The following is a 15,118-nucleotide window of genomic DNA, read 5'->3' on the forward strand; positions in this document are numbered from 1 at the left end:
ACACTTACTTACTCACACACACACACACACACACATACACTCTTGATTGTCTCACACAAGCTGCCGGGGAAGGAGAGAAGAGCAGCTGAGAGAGCAACAAACAGAAGAAGGGAAGGAAGATGCGCAAGGAAGAAGGGTTCACGCGAAGGAGACCCGAGCCTGAAGACAACGTCCGAGTATTGACGAACTAAGACAAAATACCAGAAGAATCCAGGGATAATACGGCCATTCATTGTCACACTCTCTGGTGAGGTCATGAAAGGATGAAAGAGGAAGCAACACTTGGCTGTTTGTCATTTCTTGAATATTTTTGAAGCCGTAACTGCAGCCAAGTTCTTGTCCAGGATGGTCATCTGATCATCTGGTGAGGTTTTCAAAGGCAAAGTGGAGAACATGGGAAACTGAGGACCCCACCTGGACCACCGACGTAACCTCACCGCACACAAGTTTCGACCTCAGCCGCGGTCGTTCCAAGGTTCAAACATGTCCTCTGACATCCATTTGGAGCGCCAGAGGAACGCAGAGCTGAGAGGTGGGACCTCCGCCTCAGCCTTCGCTCCCTGCGTGCCCACCGTCGCGCTCATCAGCCTCCGGGAGACGCGGGGCAAGCACGCCGCCCACAGACTCCAGCCTGGAAGCCGCGATCCCAACCTGGCAACCGGCAGCCACTACCACCGCAGTGAAGGTAGGGAGCTCGCTGAAATCTTTTGGCAGTTTGTTCCCCTTGATGAGTGATGGAGGTCCCGCCGCTGTCAGGTCTGCTCATTAAGTGGGAGTGATTGACAGATAATCAGTTTGTGTTGACTTAGCGCCGTATGCTATCAGAGGCTTCTACATGTTGCTGGCAGAGCTGTTATTTAATAACTGGAAAGAAGGGTTTCAAGGTTAGGACGACCCTTATAGGCGCTCAGAAGTAGAAAGACAAGTTTAAATTTAAAACACACCATACATCACTGGTTGGACGCCAAAATGATGAAATTTAAAGACATTGGAGTAAATGGAACTCTATTCTATATAAAATAGCTCGTCATTTCATTTCTTAAAAAAACTTTACCTTAAGTATTACATGCGATATGATCCCTGGACTGTTTGCCAGAGCACTGATTGAATATTTTCTGTCTTAAAAACGACAAAGACGTTCACTGTGTCGAGACCAGACTGTGAGATTATAATGGGATTAAAATTACCGTGTTTTTTTGTTTTTTTCCCCATAACATCATCCCCTTCGTTATCATAGTTTGTACATTAGCTGCCAAGTGCAAATAAAACCTGCCATTAGTGACGCAAACATGATTTAAGTCAAAGGGCGGAGCAGAGTGCAAGTAACAATGTCAACATGTGATCGGACGGCGTCGGGATTAAACGCGAGATTGAAAACACGAGACTTTAAAGTTGGATTTGAAAACACCAAGAGTGAGAGAGGATGTTTTGAAAACCATTTTAAAGATAATGCACATTCCAGTTTTCGCTTTCTAAATGTCATCCTTGATTGGGCGGATCCAGCAGGAAACTAGCCTCGCAAGATCAGGGCCACCGAGCTTCCACCGAGTCCTCAGAATCAGGAGGTCTCGCGATGTCTCGCTATAAGACTGAGGCAGCGATAGTTTTATTTTAGGAACCACACGCGAGTAAACATCGGATTTTCCGGAGAGGAGAGGGAGGGAGGTTAGGGAGCGTCAGCTTTTTACAACAGTGAAGATAAAGCGGTAGACAATGGATGGACGAATGTTTTACGGTCGCGTCGTAAAGACATGTACTCCCAACCAGTAGGGGGGGAACTTCCGTAGAGCTTTGCAAAGTTCCGCTTTCAACTTTTTATGCCATGTTTCAAGTTTTCACTCTTTTAAAACGATCTTCACTGTGATCCCTTCATCGTGTCTTACGGTTGTTTAAGTATCTGTCAAGTACGAACAAACTTGTAACTTGTCATTGTTAACAAGCCCCGGCTTTTCCCACGGGGCTGTAAAGGAAAAGGAAATACTGTATGTGTTCTGGGCATTGGGTCAGTCGGCTGGAATAGGGAGGTGATGTTGTCGGGGGGGGGGGGCGTCTTCCTCTGGGCTTCCCCATACTGCTGCAGGGAGCACAAATAGTCTTTAGAGTTTCACTGTTCACCTCCACTCTTGGGTGCATCCCTGTGAGTAACGGGGGCAAACATTATAGGAGCATTTTTGCATTTTTTTGACAAAAAAAGGAAGGAAAAAAAAGTAATTGATTCACAGTGAACAGTGAAGTATTGCCTTTAGGTAAAAAAATAAATAGCTGCTCTTAAATCAGCAAAGTGTTTGGGGGAGAGGGAGAGAGATGCATTAAGAAACAGACATTAAAGGCCTAATTTTATAGACTCTAAATATGTAGAAAGTGTAAGCCAGAGCGAGCACTAATACCCGACATAGTGAATTACCTGCAGCGTCTGCCGTCTCTTGGCTGTAATGAGCTTTGTGAACGTCGCAGTGATAAGGCCTCTATAATTAGGCTTAGTCATAAGCATCCCCCCCTGTAATTCTGTGATAAAAAAATAAAAAAAACCCGGTAGAACTCTGCCGTTGGTGCTTCAGCCCAGTCATCTCACACACACACACACACACACACACACACAGGAGAAATCAAAATGTGTTGGATGTGAAATGTAAACACTGCTCTTTGTCTCAAGTAGTTCACCTGATGTAGCCGCATGTGTGTGTGTGTGTGTGTGAGGGAGGCTGTGTGAGTCCAGCAGTAGAAGCAGTGTTTATGTGTGTGTGTGTGTGTGTGTGTGTGTGTGTGAGGTGTTGTGAGCTGCAGCATAGGCTTCCTGTGAGGGAGCAGATGTCGCAGAGCTCAGGCACAGCTGCGACGGGCGATAACCGCGGTGGCAAGAATATGTCGGCACGCTGGCTCTTCTCCCTGGGTCTTATCAGGCGCACACAGCACACACACACACACACACACACACACTACAATAAGGAAATAAGGAACTGCCACCCAGCACTAACATATCCTCACAGCGGGCCCAGATAGAGGAAGGAAGGCAATGACTGAGATCGAGAGAGAGGAAGAAAAAAGAGCGAGGACTAAATCAAGGGACTTTGATGGAGAAGGTGCAGCGAGTCCCTAACAAAGCGTTGGCTCATGTCTGCTGTATCATAGACTTCATAATTTTCGTGCGCCCATTCCTAATCCTAATCCTCTCGAGCAATGAATTGGCTGGGCTTTACGGCTTTCTGTCACAGAAAGAGCCATGACACCTGTGATAAAACCAAACTTTGTCACTTTATGGATCTCATTGACTCCTTAATACAGCGTTTGACCATTTGCACTGTTGAATTTTGTACATTTCGGGTGCAAAAGCACTTATTTGCACGTTAACGTGCACCCATTTGCCCGTTAATGGACATGCTCGTCTCGTTATCTCTGTCAAAGAGTGTTGCTGTGTCACTGTGTCTCAGCAGTCACTAAAGCCAGAGCAGCAGCGCCAATGTTGCACAATGAGATTTCACAGCCTTGCTGCAATCGTGAAGATTTAAAATTCACAAATAAGTCCACTTTTTTTTTTTTTTGTTTATTGATAAAATGATGGCGTCACTGCATCTCTGGAACAAGTGGAAGCAAATTAACTATAATAGAGGTCACGGAGAATGGGGGGTGTGGGGACGCTGAGAGAGAAAACCTGCAAAAACACGGAGTAAATAATAAATGCAAAAAAAGTGAGAGATGTGTGAAGAGAGAGAAAGAGAGCAGTTATTCTCTCTATTTCCTCAGCACCAGCTTTGTGGTTTCTACGAGGAACAGATGTTCACAACTTGATACAGTGCCTCATCCCCCCTCAACTCGCTATCTCCAGTGCCAGCACCACCAACTGTCTGTGCGCACACACACACACACACACACACAAGCAGAGCGGTGACTCTCTCATGTGAGCACGTGGGGACGCTTTCACCTGTGCACACTGATGACTTTTCACTGTCCATTTCCCTCTGTGCTCCGGCTGCATATCCTGTTCTTGAGTCAACACTCGGCGTAATCAGGTGCCACTTCCCTCCTCTGTCAGTTTGCACTCGTGTGGGTCAGCTGTGATACTGCGCGCACTGTATGCAGCGAAGACATATCGTAATCGTCCTTGCACCTGCAGACAAGTGATCTAATGACTGCAAAGACCAAAAACTGAACGTGACATTGGATTTAGAAGGCATGCACATAGTTAGCTATCATATTCTGGTTGCCAGTGGCATCCAAAACATAGTTTTATTGTTATTTTTATGAACCGCCATGTTGGCAGCCTTACATGCAGCCAAAAATGAACAGGACTCATGCTGGATTCAACCTGTCAGAGGTCACTGCGCACTTTAAATCCTGTAAAATCGATCGCTTGGAAAGAGCCGTAGAGGATTTCGTTTCAGACGTGCGGTATCCTCAGACGTCTTCTCAGGGAAAACTCTGATGTTTCGCCGCAGACAACGAAACTCTTAGACCTTAACGATGGAAGGTCTGATCCCAACCAAACTTGCTATGATTGATGATGGCTGAAGAAAAAGAAAAGAAAAAAGAACAGTACAAAACAGCGCCTCCTGGTGGTGACATCCAATTTCGGTTTCGATTATCGTATCAAACTAAAAATTGGTGGAAACACTCAAAATACATGGTAGGCGATGCCTGCTGAATATGACGACAAATCGTTTAACGGTGTAGCCACGGCAACAATGCAAAGTTATATTTTTGCGAACAAAAAAAACAAACTGCTACAACTTCGCAAATCCTGGTCCGATCTGAAGCAGACTTGCTAGGATTGGTGATATTTCGGGCCCTGAAGACGTCTATTTGAAATGTTAGTCTTTGTGACTAACATTCAAATCTGGAGTCTACCCTTCTAGTGTAATGTAAAATATTTACTGTGTTAACGTTGCTGTGCAGACTAGCTCTTGGTAAATCTAGTCTGAGTCCGTGATTTGCCAATCACGGAATCCGTTGCTTGTTTTGTTCTGCTCCCAGTGCAGTGCAGTTTACTTTGTCACTCAACACTTTTGATAAATAACGTTTGACAGAATGTATTGAGTCACATGACTTCTCGTCAAAAGGTTTCAGTCATCACTTTATCCTTCTGATTTGAATCTATATCTGCAATGCTTCATCTTGGTTTTGATAAAGGATGGATTTGATGAAGTTGGAGGAAGCACAAGAGCGTCTGAAACAATCAAGGAGTATGTGTTGGTATGACAGTTAAAGATGAAACCTCTTCACTGGGATGAAAGCGTCGAGGGACACTCTTTTATATCCATTTCTCTGTCTCAACGCATTTGAAAACTAGCATGTTTCAGTATTTGAAAAAGGAAAAATAACTTTTTTAAAAGTGCAGGTTGTTTTTTTTTCGTTTTTGACCTTGGAAGTTTAGCATTTGAAAAGGACGTTATTCTTTCCAAAGATTTCATTTTGAATTCCCATCATGTTTGTATAATTACCTCAAACCGAGGAGGTTATGTTTTCGTAGACGTGGGTTTTTATGCAAGTTTGTCCTTCAGTTAGCAACTCCCTGTCTACACTTTCCGACAAATCAATCTGAATTTGCTGTGATTTCTGTATTTAGACAAGAATCTACCCACTGATAACAAAATAGGAAATTTAAATATGAAAAAAACTTAACCATAAAACTAAGTTTCATCCGGATCTGATCCAGATTACAGATTTGGAGGCAATTTAAATGAAACATGATGTCATATTTTGTGTATATTTGTATGTTTATTTTATTAAGCTGTATGCTTGAGTAGTTTTATTGGCCAGGACACAAAAGAGATTTATAATCTCACTGAGTTACATAAAGGTTATAACATAGGACGTCCCATTTAACAAGTTCAGATGTGTATATCTGAGCTTTTTGTCATGCTTATGTAAGATGGTAATAGGTCACAAGTTACAACAAGTTTAATCTATTGCGACACAATAAGATTAACCGACCAACAATAATGCATCACACACAAATAGATCCAAATTATTTTAAAAAGGTGCTAAAAACTAAGCAATAAAGAGTCGTCCAACCTACCAGGATGGAGCTAAGCCTAGCTCGTCTTTAATGGCTTGCTGAGGATTTGAACTCGCTGAGGACCAGGCGTAGTCAACAGCAACAATCTGAATCAGGATTACCACCAAAAATAGTCCTGGACAAGCCACAAAAACCTAATTTGCCGAACCCAAATCCCAAGAAACCGCCAGCAACACACTAAACTAACCATTTTTAAGTTCAAAATGTCTGATGGCAGTCTGGTTCAAGGAAGTCCAAGTACAGCTGGGACGATCAGGCCTCCTGTGCAGGACTAATCAGCTCCCAGGAGCCACACATGTTGTTCAATCAGGCATGCACACCTGCAACCCATCTCACACTCTCATGCAGACACAGGGAAAACCAAACCACAATCCCGATCCGGATCCAAATGGATCCGAATGTAAAAATGTGAAACGTCTTCACATCATGTGACAATTTGCTGTCCAGTGGCAGATAGAATGTCTCCTCCTCCTTCAGATTAGATGGAGTCACTTGAGGACACACAGCACAGACATGTTATATATATATATATATATATAAAAAAATAGGTTAAAGAATGGATGGGCATGACTCAGAGACACATTTCGCAACCCAACTTTATCTATCAGCGCTTAAATCAGCATTACAGTGCCTTTTTTATTTTGATTGAGTGAGATGCCCTCTTTCCCCTTTCACGATGACTACACTGGTGTCTTTCATTGGTGTGCGTGTTGTCTGCTCAGTGCACACGAGAGACGAGAGGACGGGAGAATTGAGAAGAGCGCGGGGGGACACAATGGGTCTCGCGGTTCCTTTCACTCGACTCAGGGCCTTATCTCCTTTCAACACACTAGCCTGTGACTGCCACTATAGGAAAAGGATTTACATTGTGCGAGGAGAGGAAACGCCGCAAACTTTCCCTCCTGCGTTTACTCTGACACAGACAAACACGCGGCACAAAGACCCGAGCCTGGCTCATGTGCCACAGAGAGTGTTCAACCATCCAGAAGATGCTCAGTCCAGAGAATGGAGGTGATCAAAAGAGCTGAGACAAAGCTGTTTTCATCATTAATTCCATCGAAAACACGCCATTATGGCACTTGAAGTTCATCGAGGCGAGTTCCCACCTCGTGTGTCTCATTGTGCAGTTTATCAGGCCGGCCACATGGAGTGTCAGCGCTAACCCAGTGACCGCTCGACAAAAGGCCAAATTAAGAGGAGTGAGGGGCTGCCGCGCCGAGACGGTGACAGGCTGACTGACGCCGTTCCCGAGGAGAATAGCATCCTGTCAATCTCAGAGCTGTCACCTTGACAGGAATCCTTTCTTAGGATGCAACCCCCATCGCCAACCTTTCTGTCACTCAAGGCCACACATGCCCACACACACACACACACACACACCTCTTCCCCTTTTCAGTAGTCTGCACAAGACACAAATAAGCTGCCGATACAGTAAGATACTAAGGATACACACACACTCAATGCTGCATACACACAGAGCCACCTAAGGCCATAAGTCTGAGGAGACAGAGAGAAATATGGCGATTGAATTTCATTAACACTCCATCCATCTCCTTGACAACTGTACTTCCACCACAGCACACTGTGTGTGCCATTACACCTGTAATGGCCTGTTCGGCTGTTTAGTTTATGAATCTAATTTAGTATGTGCATTGTATACGGCCACAATTAAAAAAAAGAGAATGGTTGACAAAGGAATAAATAAATAAATAAATAAATAAATAAATAAATGTGTCACTTCCTGGTTTTCAAGAAGCGAGCTGGACTATTTCTAGTCTAGATGTTCTACCACACACACCCACCACATCAGAGTAGGGATTGGGTTTTTTACTTTAGGGAAGTAAAATCATCAAGTAACGGAAGAGTATTAGGGCCACATTAGAGATTAAAGTCAGAATTCTGAGATTAAAGTCAGAATTCTGAGATTAAAGTCAGAATTCTGACATTAAAGTCACAATTGTGAGAAAAAAAGTCAGAATTCTGAGATTAAACTCACAATTCTGGGGGGGGAAAAGTCAGAATTCTGAAATTAAAGTCAGAATTTTTTAACAAAAAGTCAGAATTCTAAGATTAAAGTCTGAATTCTGAGAAAAAAGTCACAAAGTCACAATTTTGAGATTTAGATCTAGATGTTTTAGACACTCCCACCACATGAGAGTAGGGATTGCTTTTTTACGATAGGGGAGTAAAATCAAGTTACAGAAGAGTATTAGGGCCACATTAGAGATTAAATTCAGAATTCTGAGATTAAAGTTACAATTTTGAGAACAAAAAGTCACAATTCTGGAAAAAAAAGAGTCAGAATTCTAAAATTAAAGTCACAATTTTGAGACTTAGATCTAGATGTTTTACACTCTCCCACCACATCAGAGTAGGGATTGTTTTTTTTACATTAGGGGAGTAAAATCATCAAGTTACGGAAGAGTATTAGGGCCACATTAGAGATTAAAGTCAGAATTCTGAGATTAAAGTCACAATTTTGGGAACAAAATTTCACAATTCTAAGTTTAAAGTCAGAATCGAAGAAAAAAGTCAGAATTTAGAGATAGGTCTAAAGATCTAAATATATCTTTAGATTATTTCTTTAACATGTTTAAAGAACATTTCAATGCCTTTTTCTTGTTAAATCTCTTGGGACTAACGACTGAAACAACTACTAAAAGACAATGTAAACATTTCCGATCAATAACATCGGTTTGAATCACTGACGTTCCCTTAAAAAGTCTGGTGACAACTTGCCAGAAGTGGAAGTTATAAGCGACACTCTGCGCTCGCTCATTTCAGTTTGAATTCACTTTTGAAACAGTTTGTAAGTTTGTCTTTTTTCTTTATTTTTTACAGTGCATGGTTAGTGCAGCACCTGCACCTGAAGTCATTCCTTCTCCCAGGCCACGCAGAGCACTGGGGGTTTCCACGGGTTTCCCCTCTCCTGTGTGGCTGTTCATCATGTTACACTGGAGTGTTTTTTTTTTATTTACTTATTTATTTTTCAGAAGCTCTATATGAAGGCTGCATTTGTCTGGGGGCGGAGCAGCTGTCCGTGTGTACTTTACGAGCTGGTTCTGTTTGTTCTGCAGACACAGGAGGGGTCAGGAGGGTGTCAGCTTTGTCTTCTGCACCCCCTCCACTCTTAGGTGTGTGTGCATGTGCATGTATGTGTGTGTGTGTGTGTGTGTCCACCAGAGGACAGGTGGAGGATTCTCACTATATGCATGTTACCTGCCTTTTTCTTGGTCCTCCCCATTAAAAGACAATAATATAATAAAAATGTGTCAAAGTCAGCCAATGACAATAATTATAATAATAATGAAAGATGAATTTAAACAGTTTAAAACAGGATAATCAGGGACAGGCATGAGCGATATTTAACTTCCTGTGTGCAGTGTGGTCATCTCGGCCAGGTGTCACAACCTCTAAATTCTACTCTGGTGTGAAACACAAGTGTCGCGTGGAGCTGATAAACTTGCAATGTGTGAGTTCCGGTCACAGTGGTGTGAATTTATATTTAAAAGTCACTCGCGACAGTTTCATGCAAAAGCGGCCGACGCGTGAGGATCTGAAGGGTCAGGATCAGTAAAATCCTTAAATCAATGACTGGATGACTAATAGTTAATGACTCGTACCAGAAATAGAACACACAGAGTGACCTGCAACAAATCTAACTAATCATTTTTAACTTTTAAAGTTGCCGGCGATGAAATCTGTCATGAAAGTGGATTTAATAGTTCCGTGTTGGTCAAGCGAAGCTGTCGCCTCATTTTTAAGTCGAATAAATGACCAATCATAGGTTTTTATAAGCTATTTATTTACTGTGTGGACAGATGCATTATATATATATTATATAAGTGTTTCAAATAAAGAAAATAAAGAAAAGTCAGTGCAGTCATAATGGACTCAAGTCCTCTGCTTCCCCTTCTGTGGGAGCTGAGGCTGCAGCTCGGCCCTGATGTGGGGAAACAGCGCCGCCCGTGGGCAGACAGCGGGACTGTGGAAGTGTTGTATTTTCGCTGAGATCATTGCTTTTTTTTTTTTTTTTTTGCTTTTTTTTAATTCGACCACTTTTAGTATAATGTAGTAAAACTTAAAATTTATTTTGTTTTTTTGTTATTCTTTGAAGGTCACACACGGTGCGTAATGTTTATGATTTACAAACAAGCAGGTTATTCTTTATCATAATAAATATGTATTTTTTTATTATCATATTTATAATTTATAATAATTTTTACTAATAATTGCTGAACTAATAATAATAATGAAGGTTCTCTTCAATTTGGAAACGGATTCCTGCACAATGGATGCCAGCTCCTGGTACCCGAGAGAGAGAGAGGGGGAGAGAGAGAGAGAGAGGGAGGGAGAGAGAGAGAGAGAGAGAGAGGGGTTAGGAGCTCCAGATGGTGTTTAAACGCAGACAGAAGGCTACACCGAGGACAGAGAGAGCGAGAGAGAGAAGGAGGAGGAGGAGAGAGAGCCAGCCGCGGTTATTGCGCACAGTGGTCCCGTCAGCTCCACTCATCACCGAGGACAAAACAAGTCAGAGGGGGAAAAAAAAACAGACATTTGTCTCAAAACCCACGGCGAGGGAAAAAAAAGAAAAAAAAAAAGGCTAAAAATATGCTCAGCTGATTGTGATTATCTCCGGAGGAGGCGACTATTTTTCTCTCACAGCATCTGACGTGCGTCGGAGGAGGAGGACACGAAGGAGCCCTGAGAGAGAGAGAGTGGGAGAGAGACGCGGCGCTGCTCGATCACCCTCTCGGCTTGTTTTTTATTGTCATTATTTCGGTTCCTCTGCTCGGATGCGCGAGGACTCGATCCCGACACTGTGAACTAAAGAAGAAGAACGTGTGGGGGGGGGGGGGCCCTCTTTAAAAGTTGACACGGGGATAAAAAAAAGACGCACCCTGCACGCGCAAGGACCCCGCATCTTCTCATCGTTTGCGTCTTTACGCGCGAGCCGTGGAGGATTTATGGACTAAATATAACCCTGTTTACTCTTTTTCCTGATTTTCCTTCACCTGGGATGTTTCCAATGAGCATGAGAGCGGATTTAAATGACCGGAACAAGTTGTGATTGTTTTTTTTATATATATATACATATATATATATATATATATAATCACCTTCAGCACCAGAAGCTGTTTGCTTGACAAAAAAAAACTGCAAAAACCAAAGACATCAGTGTTTTTCTTCTTCTTTTCTTTTAAAGGATCACAGAGCTCTGCGGTTTCCATGATGTCCTTTCTCTTCCCCTATAATTGAGAAGAGAAATATCCCATCATTTATTTTTATTTTTTAAAAAAAAAAAGAAAACCCCGGAAAGTCAAGATTCCTTCTGAACTTCCAAAGGAAAGATCAACATTTATTGTCTCGTGTCTCAGAGACCAAAAAACACCTGAATAGTTGTTGTTTTTTAAGCAAAGAGGCTGAATCCTTCAATCCCCACAAATGATGAAGATATAAAAGCTTCTTTTTTTTTCCAACAACAACAAAAAAAAAAGACTGCTGTGGATTTATCATCGCCACATTTTCAGTTTGACCTCGACCTTCACAAAGTAAGTGCAACCTGCAGACTTTGACTGTGCTGAAGCAGAGTAATTCTTTAAATGCTCACAGGAGGACATGCTGTATGTGTGTAAGACTGTCTATAAGGTTCAAATAGTTGCTATAAATATAACTTGGGAGTCACATTCTGGTTACTGGGGCTTGTTAAAGCAGTCCACGCTCTGTTTTACCCTTTATTATTATTATAAGTTATCTTTGTGTGCAGTTCTTTCCTCTTGGGTTTGCATAGTATGTCGTCTTTAGAGGTTTTATGTGTAAAATGGCACTAAAAAAACACTGAATCAATCAAAAAATGACCAAAAAATGACATGAGTTGTTTTTATGATACAGAAATCAAGACATTATTGGAGATGTTATTATTTGCACTTGTCTCTTCTGTTGTGTTGAGGGAGGATAGGTGGGGAGAGGGGAGAGAGGGAGAGGAGGGGGAGACTTGTTTATCTCATCAGTGATGCCACTAAATCTCTGGTCTCCGTGAACTTCGGCGTCCACCTGGACTGTAACCGGGGTCAGGGGTGTGAAAGCCAGACAATTTCCCTCGACATGAACTGTGATTTAAGCAAAAAGCAAAGTTTTTTTCTGCGATCTTTGCAAATTAGGGAAAGAAATACAGGTTCCCGTCCTCATATTACTCAAATGAATCCGGTTTATTCCAACTCAATGATATGAAATGGTCCTCATTCCAACTTTATCACAGTAAACTGAAGGTTCTCATTCAGAAAAAGGTCCAGAAAGAGTTCCGATAACCGCGTTTACCCGATAAACTACGTCCCGAGCAAGTAAACAAAGGCCATTAACTCAAAAGTGAGTAAAAAAGATGACTGGTTTCTCTGGCTTCTTTGCTCCATGTCGCAAAGAAATCATTGGAAGAACATCATCATCATCTTGAGGGTTTGGGAAACACTGATGAACCTTTTATCGAGGGATCAGGAACATCGTGAGTTGCAGTCCACGATGTATGCCTTCTTAGAAACCTTGGGGACACTCCCTGAGAAACAAGTCCAGCATCATCCAGAGGTTTCAGCCTCAGCAGCAGCAGCAGCAGCAGCAGCACTCTTCCGCCCCGTGAGTGCAACAGTAAAACACTCAGGCCATCTTCTCTGCAGGACACAGCCTCGGTATAATTGGCCCTGGTAAATATCACCTGAATAATTGAACAGTCCATAATAGTCTCGAACAATGGATGGTGGTGGGGGGGTTGCAGGGGTGAAACCGCAGTGCAGGCACCCGGCCTCACCGCACATTATACCTCCATCGCCGCCAAGTGAGCATCTCCTCCTTTCTCCTGACCGCCCCGTCGCTCACGGTCGCCACTTCATCATCAAGCTCGATATTTGTCTCCACTTTATCCCAATATGGATATCGAGGTGGACACAGGCTGGTTTCCCCTGAAAGTTTCTGCCTCTCCCAGGACATTGTTTACATGACACTGTAAATAGAGAGAACCATCGACCCTGTTTTCTAGCTGTCACGATGATATTTGGTGTATGTCTTTGGCTTTTTAGTGTTTAATAAGAGATAAACCCTGGATTTAGGGCCAAATGTTTCCTGCCACTGAAATGAATGACGTTATAAAAATGGAAACCAACTCACGAATGATTCATTTTGAAAATATTCCCAAAACTTGTTTTCAATCATCAACAAAAATGACTTCTAATCGATTCTCTTCACGTCAGATGAAGGGAATCAGTGTGTGTTGCAGGTTGCGGGTGCAGCTTACGTGTGGGCTTACTGTGTGATAATTATTGTGAGCTAAATGCAGGTGGAGCTGCCTATCTCTCCATTAATGAGCGGAGCAGATGGCCCCGGGTGGGCGGGAGCTCCTGCGAGCCGCGCGGCGAGCCAGTCAGGTGGTCAGACACACGACACACACACACACACACACCTGGGCCGACATCAGGCCTTTGTGTGTGTGTGTGTGGGTCTCTGTGCATGCATGGCTTCCTCTACAAACCCATATAGGCATTATGAGATCGCATATCGCGTTTATGCAAATCACCGCCCATACACGGGCACACGTGTGTGAAAGTCGATACGTGCAAACAGACCCACTTCTTTAGGTCTTGTGTGTACCTAATTAAGTGGCCATGTGTGGTCCTTTCAATCTCTCGTGACCTCTGACATTTTCTCCCAGAGAACCTCTGTTTTCTCTGTACCTAATAAAGTGGTCAGATTAGATGCAAGTGATGTTATATATATATATATATATATATATGTATAATCCATTCGATTTCAAAATAAAAGGGGAAAGCCCCCCACACTTCTGAAGAGGAAACAGTGTTCGCTGGTTCTGTTCATCCCTGGGTGTATGTTCACGCTTGTGCAGCTCCAAGCAGAGACACAGTGTGCTTATTGTTCGGTTTAAAGAGAGTTTAATGAGATCCGTGTGTAAATATTGTTTGTATTTTGGAGGGGGAGAAATGCTTGAAATGACTTTTCCCTGCTTTGGATCTGAACGGTTTCACTGGTGTTTATCCTAATCTATAATGGGAAAGACCAAAGATCTGGCTGTCTCCTATGCTGGATGTGTGTGTGTGTGTGTGTGTGTGTGTTGCTGCTCTGCCCTGGTCTGTTCCACATGTGTTTGACATTACTGTGACAAGGCTGCCCAGCCTCTCTGGGGAGATGGAGAATGTCAGAGACTAGAGCGGAGAAGCAAACTGCTTCCCAACATCTGATGGAATGAGAAACACACTCGCCTGGATGGGCCGGCCCCGCTGACGCCACAGCGTGGGAGCAGAGCGGAGGGTGGAGGCCAAGTAAAACCCCAAATGTGTGTGTGAAATATCACTCTTTTTTCCCCCTCTTTTCCAAGTTCCCTTTCCTACATGTGCACATTTGATTCCCAAGAAAATCACACATACACCTCCTCATAATGCTGTTTTGCATCCGCGGGAATTATCCTTTCTTAAGATTTGCATGGACGCGTGTGGCGCAGGTGGAATTTTCCAATTACCTTATCGGTGACATTGAGAAATGAAAACACGCCGTCGCGGCTGACAAATTATTTGTTCAATTGACTCTTCATTCGACTAAAAATTACCTTTTCAACAGACGGCGCTGACAAAATTGCACCCTCCGCTTTGCATTTCAAAAGGGGGGAAAACACTCTCCCGGCGCAATCATGACTACAATTGTGAACAAATGTCACAACATCGGAGAATTAGCGCGCACACTACAGCTGGATTTCTGACGGCGACAAGTCAAGAGAGAACGAGGAGAAAAAAAGCTTCCTCCTTCCTCCTCCTCCTCCCTGATTCCACTTCCTTACTTTCCCGCTGACCTCTCACTTTTTCTTGACCCCCCCCTCCCTCTCTTCCACGTCCTATTCTCTCCGCGTCACCTTCTCACCTCCCCCGGTCCCCCGGCTTAGTCCTCATGGTAGGAAGTGTGCGCCGGGGATCAGAGTCAGACGCAGGAAGCAGGTGGACTAATCTACGGCGGCGCGGGGGCTCCGTTTTTTTAATCGAGTCACGCGGAAAAAAAAAGATTAGCGGAGAAAATGGGAAGTGCATATTGCCACTGGTACCTGATATGAGGAAA

The 15,118-nt window shown here is 43.3% G+C and overlaps 1 protein-coding gene across 3 annotated transcripts in view; it reads left to right on the top strand.

Moving 5' to 3' along the window:
• The window catches only part of cbfa2t3 (CBFA2/RUNX1 partner transcriptional co-repressor 3), a 44,726-nt gene continuing 29,608 nt past the window's right edge, over positions 1 to 15,118 (top strand). Inside the window, exon 1 of one of the 3 annotated variants that reach the window (XM_058629303.1) lies at positions 1 to 685. In XM_058629303.1, coding sequence (XP_058485286.1) covers positions 484 to 685 — 202 coding nt within the window. In that variant the 5' untranslated portion in view covers positions 1 to 483. Of the gene's footprint in view, positions 686 to 10,727; positions 11,566 to 15,118 lie in introns of those variants that run through there. The other 2 variants (XM_058629304.1, XM_058629305.1) reach the window with 2 other exon arrangements.

The sequence above is a fragment of the Solea solea genome, chromosome 5 (assembly GCF_958295425.1).
Source record: "Solea solea chromosome 5, fSolSol10.1, whole genome shotgun sequence".
NCBI lineage: Eukaryota > Metazoa > Chordata > Actinopteri > Pleuronectiformes > Soleidae > Solea > Solea solea.